The 22,521-nt window shown below is 40.9% G+C and overlaps 1 protein-coding gene and 1 pseudogene across 6 annotated transcripts; both read right to left on the reverse strand.

Annotated features, from left to right (window-relative positions):
- Positions 1 to 4,987: 4,987 nt before the first annotated feature.
- On the reverse strand, positions 4,988 to 8,723 carry LOC147625646 (protein IQ-DOMAIN 3-like). 6 transcript variants are annotated; one of them, XM_086817169.1, is made up of 8 exons: positions 8,420 to 8,723; positions 7,996 to 8,159; positions 7,757 to 7,845; positions 7,477 to 7,643; positions 6,885 to 7,250; positions 6,565 to 6,792; positions 6,332 to 6,475; positions 4,988 to 6,248 (listed from the first exon to the last, which is right to left on the reverse strand). In XM_086817169.1, the coding sequence occupies exons 4-8, from the start codon at positions 7,612 to 7,614 to the stop codon at positions 5,613 to 5,615; spliced, it is 1,512 nt and encodes a 503-aa protein (XP_086673295.1). In that variant the 5' UTR covers positions 7,615 to 7,643; positions 7,757 to 7,845; positions 7,996 to 8,159; positions 8,420 to 8,723; the 3' UTR covers positions 4,988 to 5,612. The 6 variants fall into 6 exon arrangements, with proteins under 6 accessions (XP_086673295.1, XP_086673297.1, XP_086673291.1 ...); XM_086817171.1 differs by lacking the exon at positions 8,420 to 8,723 and having other exon boundaries at positions 4,988 to 6,245; positions 7,996 to 8,372; XM_086817165.1 differs by lacking the exon at positions 8,420 to 8,723 and having other exon boundaries at positions 7,996 to 8,365.
- Positions 8,724 to 19,590: 10,867 nt separating this feature from the next.
- On the reverse strand, positions 19,591 to 22,203 carry LOC147625647 (septum site-determining protein minD homolog, chloroplastic pseudogene; annotated as a pseudogene).
- Between the last annotated feature and the right edge of the window lie 318 nt (positions 22,204 to 22,521).

Here is a 22,521-nt window from a genome sequence, read left to right on the forward strand (position 1 = left end):
AGCAAGTGCAAGACTAAAACTATAGTAGATCATAGAGAAGATCAAGATCCATGGTAGCAAGAAGCCATATGACCTCTCATGTGGAATGGCTTAGTTAGATACAGAAGATTGAGAAGCCAAATGCTAAATGCTCTTTCTACATAGTAGACAACACTAGAAACTCAATGAAGGAACAATCCCACTGGGTTGCATAATGCTAAGAGAAAGCATAGAGAAGATATTTCATATGTTCATAACATTTCTAAGAAGTTGTTGTCTGTTGAAAAAGGTAGTCAAGAAATAATTCAAGGTGAAATTTAAGAATAATCTCATTGCTTTTGTCTTTATCAAAGACAAAATAAAGAAATACCAAGTGGTTGTAAAAGGCATCCTGGAAGGAAACCTCTTTAGGCTAGTTGCTTCAATACCACCTCACTTTCACTCTTTAAATACACTGGTGTAAGAGATGCAAAAATTAGAACTATGGCATGAAAGGAATGGTCATGCTAACTACAATTATCTAGTTTCCCTCAAGAGACAATAGATGGTACATGGACTACCATATCTACATGTTGTTAAAATACAATGCCCGTCATGCCATGTATGGGGAACATGTATGTGAGACCAAGGTAGATGAAGCCTAGAATGTCATGAAATGGGAATGGATGAAGGATAAGGTTATTTGGGCATGTGAATGGATGAATGTAAGAAGCAGCTCAATGGTCAAAAAGTAGGCACATGGAAAGTGCAAGGGATGTGGTCATTTATGAACACATGGATAGCACAAGGGTGCATGGAGCATGTGGATGGGATCTCTATGAGAGCTATAGATGGGTGTAACAAACTCCTTTTCTTAACGCAAAAATGTGAGCATGTGATTATCCCTAATCCACATCTTGTTTGCTTTCATTAGTGTCAATAAATTATGCTATAATCATGTCTTCTTCAATCTTTCATCCACCATAGCTCTTATTTTCTCATAATCATGCACTCAAATCCGTCTCATTTAACATAGTATCAAAGCCAATGCCATTCCCTTCATCTCATTACCACTCCATAAATAATAATTAGTAAGATTAAATCCCTATTACAGTGATTAATTAGCTTTCTTATCCAAAAGAATATTGTGGTAGAGAACCACCCTATGGTGGAGGGCTTTCCATTGCCACCATTGGGAAAGCCCTTCAATGGGATTGTAGAAGACCTCTAGGTGATCCCACAACCTGGAGGATGCAACCAAGTTCGGCACAAATTGACAGTAATCAATGCTACCCGACACCTCACAACTTGGGGAAATTCAACTGTTATAGGTTGAGGAACCAATATGTCTTAAAGATTCTTTACTTGCATCTTTGTTATAGGTTGAGGAACCAATATGTCTTTCTTTGTTACAGGTTGAGGAACCAATATGTCTTAAAGATTCTTCTTAGGATTCCAAGTGGAAGGAGGATATGAATGTAGATATGAATGCATTACAAAAGAGCAAGACATGGAAAATGGTGGATTTACCACCAAAAGTAGGAAAGAAATCACAAGAAAATGGATCTATAAGATGAAGTGTAGCTAGTATGGATAGGTAAAAAGGCATAAAGCAAGGCTTGTTTGTAAGATGATATGCCCAAACACATTGGATCCACAGACTATAAGGAGACATATGCACCAATTGCCCCAATATGGATACAATCAAGTTTCATTAGCCATTATTAATAAGTGGAATGTTTATCAGTTTGATGTCTCAAATGGATTACTAAATGGTTTCTTGGAAGGAGAGGCTACATCAGCCCAAGGGTTATGTGGAAAAGGAAAAGGAGAACACCGTATGTCCAAATTGAAGAGGAGCATGCAAGTCCCACATTGTTTCATGAGATGAAAATGGGATTTCAAAACTCACATGAAGATCCTACTTTGTTAGGCAATCAGATTTGTCTACTTCTCTTGTATGTTGATGATCTCATTTTACGACTAGCAACTAAGAGCATATGATGAAGGAAACAAAGCAAAAGCCGTTTGTTGAATTTGAGATGAAGGATTGGGCTCAATCCACTACATATATTTGGGAAAGAAATCAGCAAGGATAAGAACTCTCCATCTCTCTTTAAAGTAGAGTATACAAAGAGAATGAATTCTCAAGTTCAACGTCATGCAAACTTGCAAGTCGATTGTCACATTGATGGAGGTAGCTAGAAAGCTATGGGGAGGCTATGGGATGCTCCGAATTCTCAACCATTTGATGCAAATATATACAAATGCTCAGAGGATTCCTCATCTACTTAACAATCGTAGGCTAGGTTGGTCGAGGGGTTCACCTAAAAATATATAAGTATAGCACGTGATTTCAAATGAAGGGGTTTTTTAATTCAAAATTTTAAGGCAAATTTACAGAAATACATTTACGAAAGGGGTTTTTTTTATCAATTTTGAAAAAAAACATGTAAGTCCATAAAGAAAAAGGGGGCCATTTTATTCATGAGATATTCATAGGTAAGGGGTTTTTTAAATATCCCTTGATCGCACGTGATACATAGGGTTTCTTAGTAGTGCACCCCTCGAGCTAGGCTATGAAGCAGTTAGCTCAGTTCATGTCAAATCCCAAGATCAATCATTGGAATGATGCCAAAGAGTTTTGAGATATGTTCAAGGTACTCTCGCAGTTGGTCTTCTATACACAAGAAAGCAAGTGGAGTTTCATAGGTACACAGATTTATATTATGCAGGTTGTGTTAACAAAGATAGACGGTCTATTAGTGGATACACTTTCTACTTCGGAAAAGGATCAGTTTGCTAGAGTAGTAAGAAGCAACCCACAATGTCTTTATTAAGCATAAAGGCTAAATACAAGGCTTTTACCTATGGTATTAATCAAGCTATTTAGATAAAGGGGCTACTTGGAGAGGTAGGACATGATATGTCTTAGGCTATAACATTGTTTTGTGATAATGTTGGTGCCATGAATCTTTCAAAGAATTCAATACATCATGCCAGGAAAAATCATATAGATGTAAAGGAACACTTCATCTGAGACAAGGAACATGAAGGTCAAATTCAGATCACTATGTTAGGACACATACAAATGTTGCAAATATGCTTCACAAAGCCGCTATCAAAGGCTGTGTATATGGCATTTCAATCTTAAGGGGGCATGTTGAGAAACAAGATTAAATGCCAGCCTAATGTTGTAGATGAGAAGCCCAATGCTTCTCACTACATATGCATTTCCTTCTAAACCCCAAATTTGGTGTGCTTAGATAGCTACTTGTGCAACTCAAAGGATACCACACATCTTTCCAAGATGCTCGCCAAGATGAAGATTGGCCCAACTCTGAGTTCACAATGATGATGTTGTCATCCAAAAGAGATTCCACTTGCTTTTGATGTGACCTTTTAATGCTACTATAGCATATAAAGATGCATATAAAACAAAGAACAAGGAAACTCAATCATAATTTTCACTAACAAAGGTTAAGTAGCCTTTATTAAACAAAGGGTTAAGTGCTTAGTAACCCTTTGCCAATCTTGCACATGCCTTTGTTTTTTCCTTTAGGTAATAGCAATCACCTTAATTTTTATGTCGAATGATGATGTAGTGTTACTCACGTAGCTTAAGAGGCTTTGTGGTTCTTAAAATTGTTGATCGATGGCCTTGTCAATAGAATTTTACTTAGTGGCACATGTGGAGCCTATAGCCACCTTGAGGAGAAGATCGGTGCTCTCTCTCTCTCTCTCTCTCTCTCTCTACCCACACACACACGCATGCACAAACATAAAATATCAAAACTCTAGTCCTAGCTCAAGTCCCACCTCCTAATCACAATGGGTAAGTACCTAAGAAAACCAATCTACCCTAGCTAACTAAAGCCATTATACTCTCCTTGGTTATCATAAAGACCACAAACAAGTGGCTTTGATACTCGAGGGATTCACCTCTAAGAAATTTTATGTATCACAAGCATTCAAGGGGTATTAAAAAAACCCCTTACACTTACATACTTTTATGAAAAAATGACCCATTTTTTTCATGAACTTACAGTTTTTTTTTTAAAATTGGTTTAAAAACCCCTCCTGTAAATGTAATTCTATAACTATTTTGAACTAATATACCCTTGCTGATGAACTCACGTGCTACACTTACATATTTTTAAGTGAACCCCTCGAGATTTGATAGCATGTTAAGAAACACAATGAGCAATATAATGACTAAAAATCACATCACTTCATTGATCATTCTCTCTTGCTTACAAGTACATCACTTCATAGCTTCCAAGTGACCTTCTAGACTGCACATGGATCTCACCTCCATTACTAAGCATGTTTTCTAATGTGACAAGCATGCCCCATGAGTGTGCTCATGTGACCGAGTACATGACCCATGGTATTTCTTCTCTCTACACTTATTAACTTTTTGCACCCCTATGTTAACCATTTACATACCAAAAAAACAAGAGCCATATGAAATAGAGGACTCTTGCCCCCCTCTAGATATATGAATGTGTCGAGAATGTATGCATCCTCTCTACCTAAGATTGAATACCTAAACTTGAGTATTATTTAATCCCAGATCATTAATTTCCTAAGTGCTCATAAGTAATGTCAAAAAGCACTCGTTTGTTCATGCTTTTTGCTTGTGGATGGCTAATCAAAACTCCATTTTTCCTCACTAGGATTGTGATTTCACAGAATCGTACTTTGAAGGTTAAAAGAGGAGTAAGGATTCACGATCAAGCATTTATTGTGAATAAGACGTTCTACATTAAATGAGAGCTTCAAGGCTCGAGAGTTTTTTTTTTAATGTCCTTCAAAGATGGGCTTGTGCTACATAGGAGGCAATGTGGTGTGAAATGAGATTTGCACGCGTGCATGTGATTGTGGCTTTTATGTCAATGACACACCCATCATTTAGCAAAGTATGGGCCACGCAATACAAGCTATAAAGATACACCAACTTAGTGTCTCAGACATACACATTTCTTTAACTTATGATTTTTTAAAAAAGATTGTCTTCACATAAAGATTTTCTTGAAATTAGATCATGTTTAAAAAACCATGTCACTCAAACAATGTATTATGGAGATGTTTTAAAACCCAAAGCTTACAAGTAAGTTGGAGAATAAGAGTAACCATTTATGATGGCTCTAGGATGATTATCACATGCATGGCAACATGGCCTAGCAAGCCAATGCTAGAGGTGAATCTCAACCAAGAAGAGGACACTAAAAGGTGAATCTCAACCAAGAAGAGGACACTAAAAGCCAAAATACCAAATGCTGAAGTGAAGCTCAACCAAGAAGAGGAGACTAAGAGACAAAGCTTGTTATATATGTGACGATGGGTAAGGGCCACAAAAGTTTTTTTTGGGGTGGGCTGGAAAGATGTGTATTATGTTTGGGCAGGATTCTAACCCAAGGTCTCCACTTGAGAGACGATTCTATACTTCGTGTCTACTCCTCTCCCTCACTAGTAGAAAAGCAAAATTTGCAAGAAATTTCCAAGAGCCGTGTGTCCATCCAAAGGGTGAGATTTAATTATGTTGAATACACTAATCAAACTCATAAAATGGTTGGTGAAACTCATAAAATGGTTGGTGAAGTTGGGGTGGACAACCTTGGGCCTGGGCGGGCACGTAAAAGACAGTTACTTCAGAATTTGGTCCTTGTGTATCCCTCGAAGCTGAGGTTGCGTTGCAGCGGGGCGCTGCGTTGCCAGATAAGATTTGTACCGGAGGTGACGGGCTGCTGGTCGGCATTGGCGAAGGAAAGACGTTTTCTGGCGGCACAGGCGGAGAGCTGCTCGACATCGTCGGAATGGACGCTTGTGGCCGCAGGACGCTGTTTTGGGGTGCTGTGAGAGCGAAGCTTGGCGCGAGCGGACTCTGTTGTGGCCATGTAGCTGGGCGTGCCGGAGAAGCTTGCCACGCTGAGGTCGTCGCGCAGGGAGGAGCTGGCCAAACTGTGGCCGCGCGAGCTGGCGGATGCCGGAAGCCGCGTCGGCGGCGCCGAGAAGCTGCTGAACACGGGCGTCACGGCGGCCCGACGGGCAGGGCTGGCCGTACGTGGCGTCATAGACTGCCGCATTGGTGGCGGCGGCGTTGTCGGCGCCGATGCTCGCCGTTTCGGAGACGGATGCCGCTGCGCCACCGGCGTAGTCGCCCGAGGCGGTGGCTCTTTGGCGGGAGATGGGCGGCGATTCTCCCATGGTCGGGCGGCCATCCAACGCTCTAGCCAATTCCAGCCCATCTGCGTGCTCTTGCTGCTGTACTGGCCGCCCATCAGCTGCTGCAAAAAAGTGGACCAAAAGAACAGTCGTCAGTGACCCCGTCGGACGGAACACTACTCTACTCCAACTACAGAGCGCTCACCTGATGCGAGAATGCGTACGCCATGGCCCGCTCGCGCTTGACTGCCGCCTCGTGCTTCGCGTGTTCTCTGGCTCGAATCTCCTCCATCGTCTGCGTGCTATCGTCCCACTGCACCCCACGTCGGCCCCCAACACCGTCGTGATCCTGCACATCCCATCGCTTGTGTGTAACAGCAGCACAGCATTCCTAGAAATGAACGGACGACGGCGGACGGTGGCTTGTCTATACAATACCTCTTTGTCGGCAGTGACAGACTCCTGTTGGCGCTGCTGCAACGGATGCGGGAGCGTTGGCAGCGTTTCCTCACAATGTCGTGTGCGTCGTCCTCTGACCGCTGCCTGCGCCCGAACTAACGCCTGCATGCACCGCATTGTCGCCGTAGTTTGTCTCTGACCCACCCGCCCGCGGGCCAGAGCTTGCAGCCTCGCGAGCCCTTTCAGTGTTCTCAAAGCCCTTCTAGCCTGTAGGAAAGAAAGACGACTGTTAGGCTCGGACGGAGATGATTGACGGAGTTCGACGGGAGCGATTGAACGAAGGTTATCAGATTCGCTACCAGGTAGCCTCGAAACGCGGCCTGGATCCTGATCGCCGCTATCTCCTCCCGGCTGCGCCGCCCATAATTCGACGATCGGGGAGTGACGTTTCCCAACGCGGAGCGGCTGGCGCTGGTCAGTTTCGCCACTTGGGCCGCCGCCTGCGCTGCGGCAACGGCGGCCTCAGCAGCTGCGGCCGTAGCGACAGCCACAGCGAGAGCCTGCTTGTTCTGGTGGGAACTGTGCCCATAGCTTTTCTCGTAACGAGCTGGGTTTGACAGGAATGCGGAGTCGGCAGCTGGGGGCTCGAGTGCAGGCTGAACCTCTTGCAGAGCTCTGGAGGATCGTCTGAAGCTCCAGCGATTCTTCTCTTTGAAGGTCCTTCTCTGAGAAAAGCACTCCACAGTATCATCAATGCAAGCATTAAAGCAAGTGCGCCCTTTCAACTTTGAAGAAGAATCAGGCATTGTATTAATCTCCCTTTCGACTCCCCTCTCAATGATAAATTAATCCTACCTAAAAAGCTTCTAGTAGAGGGGGTTTAGCATAAGATTATTCTAATTACAGAGGCTCGATGCTTAAACCGTGATCAATGCTAGGCACTGCCTATACCTCTTGTACTGCAATCTCCTTCTTCCCATCTTTCAAGAACAAATACTTGGAGTTTGTGTCTCTCTGCTGCTCTGTGTCCTTTGCAGATGGCGAGAAAGCCTTCTTCACGGCACTCAACCAATTGCCCTTCTTGCCCATTATGATTATCTCAACCTACCGGTTGGTTCCTGCAATGCAAATGCACGCAACTCTGTCACAAAAGCAATGATAGATCGCATATGCTGCATAATATAACAACCTTAACTGTATGGTCCAATAATTAGCTTGGGTAAAGCCTTACAAATCAGTAGGATTATCTCCATGATTAGGGGGGAGGATGCCTCTTCTAAGCCACGGAATTACTCGTTAATCGAGCACGAATCGAGTCGTCTGCCGATTCAACAATGATAGATATAAAGAAGAGGATGCTAGGTGCAATGATGATGGGGTCAATAAACAAGTAAAGTTGTGAACTATGCCCATAGAATAAGCAAGTCAATACACACAACTTGAAGCAGCTAGTATTAAGGTTTGTCTCACCATTTGAAAGGCGCAGCGAGGTTGGCTGAAGATACGAGATGCAGGGCAACCACCCCCTACACAGTACCTTTGATCTACTGTACCTTTCTTGCGTGTTGAAGAGAGTAGATTTCGCCGGCCGCAACAAGGACGGGGGAGGTTCTACCTAATGCATCTTGCTTGCACTGCAGTATTCAATTAATCAAATGGAATCATTCTATGGCCATAGCTTGCTTGCAGCTGGATCAAACACACTTAAGCTCACACCTAACACCCCCACCTACCAAGCTAGCAGCTCACAATCCTTGCAACCAACAACTTCCTGTGCATGCATAATACATACTTGCACAATCTACTTACCTCAAGAATAACAAAAAAATAATACCCACTTTTTAGGATAATATAGTTATATTATGAATTTTCTCTGATCAATTCTCAGCTTTACCTCTTCCCTTTGCCGCATTGCTACCCCTTGAGTCCAATTTCTTGACTTGTTTTATCGATGGTGACGCTAGAAGCAGTGTCCTTCACAGCTGCGCTGGGCTCTTTTGTTTTTCTTGGTGCATAGAGAAACAGTTTCCATTCAGCTTTTTGCAATGCTTTTTTGAGCTTCTTGAATGCGGGCAGCACTATTCTATGTCTGCAACTCCATGTACTATGAGAAAACACACACACACACACACACAAGGGTAGCCTGACAGCGTGGGGTGGTGGAGGTGGCGTGCATTCATGTAACATGCTGTAGCTACTAACTTGTACCTGTGTATTCTTCATGGCATCTTTGCCCCTGGGCCTTCTGTTTTGTAAGTCGTAGATACCCTTAGGGCTTTCTATTGTGCCAGCTGGTGCAAGTCCCTCTTGGCCGTCAAACAAAGTGTGCCCACCATGTCATTTATTGTCCGGTGTTTTTTTTTTTTTGTTGGACAGAGACCAGGACCAATAGACTGGTCAAAGCTCACACATCATGTTTGACGGCAATCGGACAGACTCCTCGATGCTTTCACAGGTCTCAACTACCTTCACATGTTAGGGGTACAAATGATTCTCAACAACTTCCAACGCAGAGCATATCATCTCACACACAGAGTTAACCGTTGCACACCACAGATTGCCCGCCTGCCCCCCCTTTCCCCACGGGCGGCCAGGATGGGGTCTCGCCAACACATGGGACATATTCACTAGAGCCCATCTCCCTCATAGCCCATGTGCCTCACGTCTTAGCCCACATTAAATGTTGCCTCTTGCCACTTCTCGTTAAATCGATCCGCTCACATGGCAAATGGGGCGCACTCCCTAGCTCAATAATGCGGCAAATGTGAGAATGAAGGCTTCCCTTTTGTGTGTGCCACTTCTAAAGAGGAAGGTGGAGAAGGCTTCCTAGGTGAAGGCTAGCTGGGAGATGGAAGAGGCTAGGGTTGGAGGACATGGTAGATCAAGGGGGGAAGATGACAAGTGGAAACACATGCCTAGTTTGCAATAGGGAGGTGTAGCTTGGAGAAAAATGTGTCCTTGTTGCGAAACTGCTCATACAAATATGGTAAAAATATATGGAATCCCATAAATGATAATGAAACTCATGACCCCTTGAAGTTGAGAAGAAAAGGGCCCACCTTATTGTTAAAACTAAGTTTGCATATGGCCTAATAAGAGTGTCTTTCCCTTGAATTGAAACTAAGCAACATGAGTTATTCAGTGAGAGGAAAATCTCCACGAGTGCTTAATTTTTTCAAAGTGGAGTAGTTACTAAGTGCTACCCTACACATTATATATTTTACCCATTCCAATCCTCGAAGAAGCAAGTTTCTACCTCTCAATCCCTAAGCTTATTTCTAGAGATGTCTTGCTAGTCTCACTCATGTACTTTGAGATTATATAGCTTATACATGGTAGTATCTTTGCAAATATATTAATTTAGCTAAGAGCAAGCAATGAACTTTCTCTCTCCCATAGCTAAATCCTGAAGCTTACGACCGTTGCTTGCTTTTAGCATTTTGACAAGATTTTAGCCATAACCTCTTACACAATTACAATGGAGTGGATACCCTTACTTCGTCCTTCTCCCTTACAATTACAGTGGAATGGCTGCCCTTATATGTAAAACAAGCAGTATGGATTCATGCATAAAGCCTTTATGCATAAGGGCTTATTTCATGGAACCTTATGCATGAAGCCTTATGCATAGAGACTTAAGCATAAGGCTTTATGCATTATAAGGGCTTATTGCATGAAGCCTTATGCATAGAGGCTTAAAGCATAAGGCTTTATGCATAAGCTTAATGCAAAAGGCTTTTGCATGAGGCTTAATATTGCATGAGGCTTAATACATGGGAGTTCTCTCTCTCTCTCTCTCTCTCTCTCTCTCTCTCGCGTGAATGGAAGCTTCAAAAAAGCTTAGCTCTTTTCATAAGTATGGGTTGCCTCAAATATTTACATCATGAAGTATTGTTCTAGTGTCTTGATGTTTATTCTTCTAGGAGTTCTTGACGTTTCGAGTGCATGTCTTATTTGTAAGCTTCAAGTTGATAAAGAAGCTTAAGATTCATAAGTTATTTGATTGATGAAAGGCTTGAAGCTCTCTCTCTCTTTTGTGTATACATGAATCTTGTATAAATTATCTCTTCTCCATAAACATTCTTTTCTTCTTCTAAAGATTATGAAAGCCTTGTATTAGGCTGCTTTCTAACTTGCTTAGTTTTTGAACACAAACTTTTATTTGCTTACTTACTTAGAAAAGGGTTTTTGCTTAAAAGTCTAAGTGCTCTTCTAAGCCCGCATAGTGAGTCGATCTACTAGATATGCTTGTTTAGCTTAATTTGAGATTATAAATACACTTTAGCTTTGTTTAAATTCATAAACCTCATAGCTTTATATTTTTTTCTTTTACTCTAGTTGATAAATTTGCCAAAGCTTAAGGTGAATAACATAACCATGTTATGAGTTTTTAAATCAGCATAACCTTGTCATTGCATATGGATACATGGATATATGTTTCTCTTTAAGTATAAACTTGGTTATGAACAAGTAAGGCTATCCTAGTATTTACATTTGATCATGCTTTAATAAGAGAAGAGCATCGATTAAACTTGAAAATTCCTAGAATAGGGTTAGAAACAACACGGTATTTTTCATTAATTTTGATTCCAATCGGAAGGTTTTTAAGAGAAGAAGATTATTCTTTATGTATAGTAGATCATGTTAATTTTCAGATCTTGGTTATAAGCTGCTTTATTACTATAAGCTTTTAAAACAAGCTATGAGAAAGCTTTTTAGTTAAGCATATAATCAAATAGACCTTTTCTTAGTTTTCAACGTTACATGTCTTTTTTAACTCATCTATGTTTATGACATAAACATGTTTGTTAAAAGCAGGTTGTGTTATATATGTGAAAAAGTCAACTTCTTTTACTTTTCAAGTTTCAAGTCTTAAGCTTTTTGGTCACTTAACTAAATCCACATAAAACGTGGTTATGATCATAAGGTTTTAAGCTTACACCAAGTTCAAGCTTTGAATAAAGCCTACTCTTGAAGATGATCTAAGATTATAGACTTCGGATCTATGCTCTAAGAAGACATCTAGCGATTCAAGCTCGAGGACCTTTCGAATCGCCTGTAAAGACAAGGTTGGCTTCTAGAATTCCTCTAAATATTTTTTATTCTAATCATTATAGCTATATAAGAAGTCTTTAGGGACAAACCTTGTGCCCCACTGTGAATTCGTTGTATTAGGTAATGAGTCAATAATCCCTTGAGAAAATTAATGAAAGAAACACAATCAGTTATTATCAAAGACTAAGAGTATATATTTGATTTTGATTGATCAATAATTTAAAATAGAGGTGGGAAGAGTCTCGATCCTTTACATAAAGACCTAGGCCATTTATAACAAGACCCCAATAAGGATAAGGGACATTGCCCAAATTAGATAGCCTTCTATGGTCATATTTCATTGAAAGAGATATCGATGGTCTAATTTATCTTGGCCAAATCAATTATGTAATTGTTGTGATCGAAGATTATATACTCGGGGGGGTACACTACTAAGAAACCCTATGTATCACGTGCATTCAAGGGGTATTAAAAAAACCCTTTTTTCATGAATAAAATGACCCCATCTTTTGATGAATTAAATCAATTTAAAAACCCCTTCTGTAAATGCATTTCTATAAATTTACCTTAAATTTTTGAATTTTAAAAAAACCATCATTTGAACTCACATGGTATACACATGATTGATGCAATTGCGTATTGCTTATTTTTGGCCCAAAGTATTGCCGCCCAAGTTTTTAAATTGTGTTAAAATTTAAGTACATTGTTGGTAGTTGTGGGAACTACATCACAACAATGAGACATGTGGGTGTCATCCGAGTGGTGCCTTATATGGGTGCATCCCTTGAGGGCATGACCCTCCTTGAAAGAATGCAGGGTGAGCTCTCGACATGCTTGGGTGAGCTCTTAGTATGACTGGGTTATGAGCATCAAAGCACCTTTGAGTAGATGGGATTTGTGTTAATCTAGCCATTCAAAGCACCTTTGAGTGGATGGGTTTAGTGATGATCTAACCATTCAATACAGTTGAGAGGTGGACAGGCTTACCCGTGTAATCTTGTGAACCCAAACATCGTTATAAGGGAGATATTTTAATGAGATTCCTTGACAATCTTCCCATTATAAATCCAAAACTGGAGAGGGCCATCCTCAAGTGGCCTAAAGTAACTACTCGTGATTTTTGAGGCCTAGAGTAACCAGTCATGATTTTGGGGCCTAAAGGAACTAGCCATGTGTATAGTGTTTTTTACAAATAAATATGATGATTTTAAATATAAAAAAAGAGGAGTGTGCCTACTCTGACTCAAGTGGTATGTGTGAGTGAAAGCTAAAGTGATGGATGGATGAATATTGGAACACTACATTCGTAGAGTGGTTGGGTGGAACGTCTAGACCCATGGTGATTGAACAAGGCTAGGCTCAACCAATGGATTTGGGAATAATGGGTGGTTTTACAATAAGGATCCTCACTTTGGATCACCTTCCAAGTTTTTTTGTGGCAAAAAATAGTCATTTTTTCACTAAAATTGGCTAATCTTACCCACTTGGTAAAGGAATTTGACATTGAGCTCTTCTAATGAAACATCACACTCTTAGTCATGTACTTAAACATATGGTCCAATCTAAAATCAAAAATTTCAAATGCCAAATTTCTTACATCACAAATATAGTCCATATGGCATGTCCCAAACTTAGACAAGTAGAGAGAACGATCATAAACTGTTAATAGCTTCCTATTTTTAACTCTAATTCTATCCCCACTTTACACACAAGGAAGGCATATAATGGAGATCTTAACTTGATTTATTGAATAATTTTTACATGTAATTTTTATTTGAAATTAATTAATATATGTTTTGAAAGTATACAAAAAGAGTAGTTTTTTTTATATAGCATACCTTTATATCAAAAATTATGTATTTTTACTTGATTAAATGATCCAAGCATAGACAATTATGAGGACAATGTGATCATATGGTCAAATTTCATTCTTAACGATTAGAATTTTTGAGATCTCCATTGGAAATTTACTTCAAAGTCTTTGAGTAGCTAAACATAACTAGTAAATTAATTATAGAAATTTTATTTTATGTGATTATTCAATATTTTATGTGAGAAAGTAGTGCTAATCATGGTAAATCTACATAAAAAAATTGATTTAATTTGAGTAAGAAAATGTATATTTTCATCCATTTTATATGAAAATAGCTTTACTTGAGTAGTTTCTTTCCTTACAAGCCTAAACCCAAGTTTAACTAGGCTTGGTAAAGTAGGTTAGGTAATGTACTAAACCTAGATGGAGACCCCTTAGGTGGCCATGCATGTGGCCACGTGTTTGACATGTCATCTATACAAACTATAAAAGCCAATTTCTCTTGTTTGTAACTCATTCTCCCATTTGTGCAATAGAAGTGGAATGTTCTCTCTCCCTCTCTCTTGTAACTCTAATCTAGCATGTGTGGTGTGCTTAGGGCTAGGGTTTGGGAGTGGTTAGTGTGCTAATCACTTGTTGTCTCATGCTTCTCTCTTGCTTGAGTGATTAGGCTACCAACGCGATCGTCTTTCGGCGGAGATCTCGCACGATCTTAGGTTGCACCACCCGTTGGATTAAAGAAACCACCTCGGTGTGACGAGTGCTGGAGGAGGGCGGTGATGACGAGGGTCTACAGTGGAGCTCTTGAGCCTAGCTCAAGCTCGACAAATGGATAGGCAACTTTGAGGCAATTGTTCTAATCCAAAGGGTGGTGCACATGTGGTGGAAAGTTGCCTATCCACCGCTAAGCTCAAGTTAGGCTTAAGAGCTCCACTGTAGTAGCCGCTCATCACCGCCCTCTTCCAGCACTCATTGTCACACCGAGGCGGTTTCTCTAATCCAACGGGTGGTGCAACCTCTCTTGCAAAGATCATGTAGGATCTCTGTGGCAGAAGACGATCGTGTTAGTAGCCTAATCACTCAAGCAAGAGGGAGAGAAGAAGCAAGAGGAAAGTATGAGAGAACAAGTGATTAGTATTACTCACTCCCAAACCCTAGTCCTAAACACACCACACATGCTAGATTAGAGTTTCAAGAGAGAGGGAGAGAGAACATTCCACTTCTATTGCACAAATGGGAGAATGAGTTACAAACAAGAGAAATTGGCTTTTATAGTTCCAAGCCTGCCACGTGTTTGACATGTCATCTATACATGGCATTCATTCCACCTCAACGTGCCGCCTTACTATGCCACCTCAACATTGATGACATGGCATGCCACCTCACTATGCCACATCATCATTCATGACATGGTATGCTGCCTTATTATTATTAATGACATGGTATGACACCTCATTAGATGCCATGTCACATGCATTAACACATCATCAAGGAGGGAGAGCTACCACCTCACTCAAATTACCACATCATTAGTCTATGTCATCAAAACATCCACCATGGATATATCACATCATCTTGAGTTGGTGCCACTTGTCACACATGTGTATGCTATGCCACATCATCAACTCAAGTTTCCATGTCATCATCACCTCCCATGCATGGGTGCATCCATTCATAGTTTCACATACATGTGTTATATATATATATATATAATTTATAGGAATCCATGCATATGTATGTAAAATACTCTTATGATATTTAATTTTTTTAATAAAAATAACATCAGTTAGAAAATATTTCATTACAGCTATATGATTTTTTAAAAATAGCTATTTGTTAATTTTATATATATATATATATATATATATATATATATATATATATATATATATGATTTTAAGGTATGTTTTTTTCAAAGACTGGAACTATATTAGAGGAAAAGGAAAATTTTACAAGAAAATATTTTTACAAAGAAGCTTAACTTGTGCCTACTCTTTATAGTAATACTTACAATTCTACTAGTTCCAATATGAACTGAATCATCTTGTTGTCTCTAATGCTCAAGGCCATAGTCTCTTTCTTTTTTAGCTCTATCTCTTTTTCAGCTTCAACTACCTCATTGGTCATGTTGATCACGTCCAAATCCATCCTTTCCATTTGAATAACTTTGAGTTCAATAATCTCCTCCATCAGTTTGGTCTTGGACTCCTTCAAAGCCATCCTCATCTACATAGTCAAACATTGTTTCAGGCCATGAATCACATCACCTTGTACATGTTGAAAGACCCACAAGTTCCTGTTGACCCAGACTGTCCAAAGGTATGTGGCCCTAACGGCATTCCATAATTCCAAGGACATGCCACTGGTTTCACCTAAAAGTAACTCTTTCCAATTGAGGTCCTGCGGCGGCGGGTGGGAAGGGACAGTTAGATTGGTCAAGAGTTTTTTGCACGAACAAGAGATAAAGCCTGGTGAGAGATGGTTTTAGGGCCTCCCCTACATCTTGGGCAGAACCCATCCCTGATTTATATCGTGTGGGCTTTCACATTAGTCCAAAGTGCTTAGTGGAGAATCAGCCATAATAGATAGGATATCTTGGGAGGGATCTGCTCCACATTTTGTAGAATCTGAATTCCCACTATCTTCTGTCCCACCTTAGGTGCCATCTGGTGTTCATTTTTGTGTGTGTGTGTGGGGGGGGGGGGGGGCAAGCTTTTTAAAGTGCGGCAAAAATGCTATCCCAAAGAGAAATTCTGGTTAATATAAGGCTCAAATCAGCATCGTTTAGTCTGAACTTTTCCTTCATGGAATCTTGGGACAGTCAACTTTTGTCCTAGAAGCTCCACAGGTCCCCCCCACGTTTCTACCCCTTTTTTTGAAAGTTTGTGGGTGAAGGGGAACAGTTAATTTGGAATACTGTTCTGCAAGATCATCAAGAACCATATGGAGTCTAGGTGGAAAAGGTACATCTTAAACCTTATGTTGGGGGTGAGATCCAAGAAGTCTTTTGAATTGTTCCAAGATTTCAAGAGGTCTTTAATGACAGAGATCCTTTTAGGCTTTATTTGTAATCTTCTGATGAAGAATAGGGTCATGTCCGACAGTCTGTTCCATCTAGGGAGTTCAACTATCGAGAAGAGGGATATTCCTATGGAGAAGCTAGGCCCAATCCTCCTCCTTTTAGAAGAAGCTTCTGATGATCCACTTGGCCACCATCCTGTCTACTAGCTCTCCAATGTCCAGGATGCCAAGTCCACCTTCTTTTTTACGTATGGAACAAACTTTCCAGACTACTTTGAAGGTTCTGAACACCTAGGCATCCCCTCCCCACAAGAAGTTCCTGCAAAGGGCTTCCAAGACTTTGAGTTCAGCATCTTTTGAAGGTCACCAGCAGGAGAGATAATAATTAGTCGAGGGGATTAAGATGTTTTTCAACACAACCAGTCTGCCAGCCATGCTTTTGTTAACAATCCAAAAATGGGATTGATCATGGTGAAGGACATAGATTAAGCAACATAATTAAGGTGGATTAAACCACACTAAAAACTCCATAAGAGAGAGAGATTGCACACTCAACACAAGTTCTATTGCATATCTCAAATGAACCATACAATAATATAGGCTCTCTAGCCTTATCCCACTTTACATGTCATCCATTTCAAAATTTTAAATTCTCTCCATTCTCTATCTATTGCACTTTATTTTGCTATCCATCTTTCCACTGTATCGTATTCTTATATGGTATCAGAGCTTGGATGCTTTTAATAGAAATAGTGTATAAAGTCTAGTCTTTCTTTGCATACAATACTAGCAGTGATAGCTTCTATCTCAGTTGCCGTTGCACTGGTCCTACACATTCATCCGTCAGCCTTCATCACAAAGGCAAGCTTGATGGGACAAACTACACTCTTTGGAAATTCAAAATCAATGCCATTCTAGAATCTTATAAGCCTCTAGGAACTATTCTAAGAATGGATACAGAACCAGTATGCTAATGCACATCCTTCATCCAAATTCTATCTAGATTGCCATCTAAGCTCTACTTGAGAGCACACAGGCAGAAAGCACCAACACATTATACCTATTTCAGAATTTTAAATTCTCTCCATTCTCTATCTATTGCACTTTATTTTGCTATCCATCTTTCCACTGTACCGTATTCTTATATGGTATCAGAGCTTGGATGCTTTTAATAGAAATAGTGTATAAAGTCTAGTCTTTCTTTGCATAGAATACTAGCAGTGATAGCTTCTATCTCAGTTGCCATTGCACCGATCCTACACATTCGTCCGTCAGCCTTCATCACAAAGGCAAGCTTGATGGGACAAACTACACTCTTTGGAAATTCAAAATCAATGCCATTCTAGAATCTTATACGCCTCTAGGAACTATTCTAAGAATGGATACAGAACCAGTATGCTAATGCACTTCCACTAGATGCTACACTTCTTTGGGCGTGGAAGAGTCACAATGTCGATGCACTTTATGCCATCGTCTTACCGGTGTAAGTGATTCTGTTCTTATTCTGATTCAACACATAACTACAGCATTGGAGGCTTGTACCATAATAAGAAATCAATATGAGACTCAAAATCAGACTAAAATTCGAAACTTGGAGAATCAGCTTGCTGCTGAGAAGTTTGCTGAAGGAGAAGCTGCTGAAGCATTTATCACGTGGATCGAAAATCTGCGAGATTAAATGGCTGATGTGGTGGGGATTATAAAGACCAGTGACCTAGAGCATTCGAATTCTTTTGCAAAAGTATGATGGCTTGGTTATGACGACACACTTAGGTTAGAGTACCACCTCTATCATTTAAAGAATTTAGTGCTATGTTGCTTGAGAATGTTACTTGAGAAGGAGATGCAACTAAGAGCTAGTTTGGTGTTTAATATATAGACAAAACCATATAAGCATTGAATGCCTACATCATCTCCTCTATAACCCATACCAACATTGATGGCCAGTCATGAAAGAATTTCTTGAGGTTAATCTTCTATATGTGTTCTTTAGATGTCATGACAAAAAAGATGATTGGCTCATGGTGTGGCAGCTAAATGTTGTAAAACGTGTGTTATGCATGCTAAAGAGCTAGTTATCATGTGGGATGGGATAGAATGTCCCTAAAGCTAGTACTTGCACAACAAATCTTTTGAGATGGAAAATTGGTATTGTTGGGTTATCGAAGAAGGTGCACAATCTAGGTACATCATAGAGTACTCATAAAGTAGCAACAAGTGACTATTTCACAAGTGGGTTAAGGCCAAGGTGGTTCAAACTAATGATGCAAAGGAAATTGTAAAGTTTCTCTATGATAATGTAATTATATGGCTTGAATGCCAAATTGAATTAGTAATAAGTGATAGAGGGACACATTTTTTCAACAAGATAATCAAGGACTTGGTTGTTGAGTTCATGGTGGTGCATAGAAAGTTCTCTACATTACTCTCAAATGTCTAAAAGCTTCACTAAAATTGTGGAAGGGAGCTTAAGTTGCTTCCACTATGTATTATTGACACACCACACCAAAATAAAGACAATCACAAGACAAATACCACAAACATCATTACCTTTGGATTAGAGGTTATAATGCTGGTGGAGTTCTTGGTGCCAAGCATGAAAATCAACCGTGCGAGAAAGGCTAGACACATTGCCAGTAGGTTAGAGGATCTAGAGAAGCTCAACAAGACACGTATCATGGCATCACATGCAATAATGACAAAAAAGTCTCAAAGAAAGGCTTGGCTTGATTTAAATCACAAGGAAAAAGATCTTAAGAAAGGGGGCCTCAATTCTAGGAAGCACAAAGACAAGCTCAAATACAAAGGACCAGGGCCATCCAAAGTCGAACAAATACCACAACTAGGAATGATCAAATTTCAAATTTGTGATGAGGAGTTGCCAACTTTCATTAATGGGAGCTAATTAAAGAGGTACTATGCTAGAAAAGGGCCTATGGCCATGGGAGTTGCAAATCAAGGAGAAAACACAATGAATATAAACCTAAATAAAAGTTAGAGCCAATAATTATGTCCGTATATATGAAGTTGGTTCTAGATCAAAATCAATTGGAACCATTAAATCAATCATTGCTCTTTTTAGGTATGCCCTCAAAAACACCCATGAGCAAAGGTGGGCATTCCTATAGCCTCTCAAATCAAAGTGTACTTGAATGTATCTAAAACCAGGGCAAAGTCACCTTAGCACACTTACCAAACAGGACGGAAGCATAAAATTAGATCAAACTAAAGAGAAGCATGTGTTGGCACCGGAGTTGAATGGTGTTGAAGTTTGTTGACTGGAAGAAGGGAAAATTGAGATAATGCTTTTGCCATGCAGGTGCTACATTCTCCCACAACATACCTTCCAGGCTTACTAGGGTGTTCTTCTTGGTAGATCCTGGTGGTACCTTGGGTTTAAAGAAGAGATTTCCCATCTAAATTAGGCTGTCATTTGACATAGCCACAGCATCAACGTGGGATTTTTGGGTTCGACTACCTCGCCAATTCTTCCTCGGGGTCAAGAGGGTTAGAGGGAAAATCATCATGAGGAGGTGAGAAAGAACAGTTAGTAATAAAATGGGTTCATGCTGGAACACAAAGTCCTCAGTAAACCAAGCCTTGGGAGACCTTTGTGCCCTCCAACACCTTCAATTCCTATGATGGCCACTTTCTTAGATGTGGACTTCTTTGAGAGTAATTAGGAGTGGCAATACCTTATTTGATTCTCATTCAATAAAATTTTCTCTAATCAAGCTAAATTCTCCAACAGGTTGAAAATTTTGTCCATGTCATCACTAGCACTGGCCAAAAGATGGGGGGAGGGGGTGCAGAGGAAAATCCATCCTGGCTAGTCCACCATGGTCCTTCAATAGAGGGCATTCACCCAAAAAAATTTATGCCCAAAAGGCTCATATCAACACTTTACTAAAGTCAAAAATTCTGCTGGTGAACACTTTGCATCTCTCATCAACTCTCAACATATCCCAAGTTCAACTAGCTTATAAAGGATCAAAATCCTTTCCTTTAGACAACTTTTTGGACCGAAATTCAAACTCCTCCACAAGTAGATAAAGTGAAAATCTTGATTAAATCTGCCAACAGCTTCGCCAAGCTACAAAACGGATGCAGTTGCCCTTAAATTTTATACCCTCTCTGCATCTACATTTGAAACGCTCTGGCCTGTGCCATACATGAAAGGGTTGACCAAGCTACAAGATGAAAAGGCTGTTTGCATCAAGCCCACTGCCCAGAAATAAAATTCTATGATATAGCAATTGCCATGCTTTCTTTAAGCAAGTAGACCTCTTGCCATCATTTAAGCAAGTAGACCTCTTGCTGTCCTGTTCCACCAGTCTCCAGGCAGCCTGCTCAAAAGCAAGCCCGGCCAGCGTGGGCGGCTTATTTAGTACAAGAGGGTACCCTCTATTTGTGCTTCGAATGACTTCAGCATCTTCTGGAATGACACCCAGCAAAGGACCCTAACATCTCCTGCACATCAAGCACTGACATCATGTCCTCCCCTTTAATCATGTCACTCCTCAGTCTGTTAACAATCATCTTGATGTCCTTGATGCCATCGCATTCCAAGAGCCCTGTAACGCGATCTGCATCCCGCAGGCTTGTGATGTCAGGTGTGGTGACCAGAACAGCTTCATTGGCCGGAGTCGGCCTCAATGCCAGCTGGTCAGTCAATAAGCTTCTGGACTCTTCTTGAGCACATCCACAAGCCAAGTGAGGGCTTTGCCACCAAAGATTTTGTACCGGGGTTTGTTGATGCAGAGGAGTTCAAGTTTGGTACACCTCTTATCTCTGATGAGGGCTTGGTCGAGACGGCATTCACCATTGAGGACCTCCATGCCAGTGTAATTAACACGGTTCTCGAGGCCCAGGAGGAGGTCTAGGTTGCGGAGGCCCACATCAGCATCAACGGCAACCACTTTGAAGTCAAGACGGGCAAGGCAGAGGCCGATGTTGGCAGTGGTGGTGGTCTTGCCAACGCCCCCTTTGCCAGATGTGATGACAACCACTCTGGGGACCTGGCCTGCGAGCTGGGGTCTTCTGTTCCATTGCAAAACAGAGAAAATCCTCAGGGGTTTCACCTTGCTGCTGCGCCCCATTGGGGTGTGCCACCTCGTGAGTCCCCACCATGGCTCCTTGTCTGCTGCTATCTTCTCTGAGACCCCAGAATCAGGTGAAACCCTAGTATATGTTGAAGCCCATGAGGAGCATACATGAGGAGACGAAGGAGAGGCTAAGGAGAGGGTCTGGCTCTAGTAGTGGAAAGCGGGCCTCCATGTGCTGACCACATACTGGCATCTTAGAGCACCCTCTCTCTGTCTCTCTCTGTCTCTCTCTCTCTCTCTCTCTCACACACACACACACACAATGAATATCTACACAAATTAGGTGACGTCTCCCAACCTGACTAGGCTCCCCTAGCCTTCTTCTTTGAAGAAACTTGCAGCCTCCACTGTGTTGCAGACACCGTCACATCGTCCGCCCGATCATCTGCCTGCAATCGGCCGTTTCAAACTTGATGGGCATGGCTGTAGGTCTGGAAGTTGTTTTTTTTTTGGATCTATCAGAATATAGCTAACATTGGAAGACTCATCGAGAGGGAGAGTCTCACCCGGGGGCTTCATACAACAATGGCCTAGCGTTCGAATATCTAGCAACACACTTTGCAGAGTTGCACTAGAAACTCCTCACACTAAGAAAAGTGTATGACTCCTCCTGATGCATGTCTCCCTCATAATTCTCACAAGTAAGAGGCGATTAGCAGCTCCCTTGGGCTCAACCAGTGTTTTACTCCTTGATTATGAAGGTGATGGCCTCAACACATTTCGACTAACATTCCTACATCCTAATTATCTAATTTCCTAATTTATCCCAAGTCTCTAAAGTTGAAAGCGTCCTAATGAACTAATTTTCCAATTTATCCCAAGTCTCTAAAGTTTAAAACATCTTTTGGTCTCGTTTGGAAAGCACCCAGAAGCTCGGGTCCACCTTGCCACCCGCTTTTCAGTATTTTATCATTTTTCTACCTCAACCAAATCCATAGGCTCAACCTAGACTACATCCAATCCCAATGGGCCTAGCCAACAACCTTACCAAACTGGATCTAT

The sequence above is a fragment of the Cibotium barometz genome, chromosome 23 (assembly GCF_041138505.1).
Source record: "Cibotium barometz isolate CiBa-2024 chromosome 23, ASM4113850v1, whole genome shotgun sequence".
Taxonomy (NCBI): Eukaryota; Viridiplantae; Streptophyta; class Polypodiopsida; order Cyatheales; family Cibotiaceae; genus Cibotium; species Cibotium barometz.

Coding starts and splice junctions, on each gene's coding strand:
- LOC147625646 (XM_086817170.1), bottom strand. CDS start 7,614: ATGGGCAAGAAGGGCAATTGGTTGAGTGCCGTGAAGAAGGCTTTCTCG. Junction 6,793..6,884: donor CCGCGTTTCGAGGCTACCTG/GTAGCGAATCTG, acceptor TCTTTCCTACAG/GCTAGAAGGGCTTTGAGAAC. Junction 6,249..6,331: donor CGTACGCATTCTCGCATCAG/GTGAGCGCTCTG, acceptor ACTTTTTTGCAG/CAGCTGATGGGCGGCCAGTA.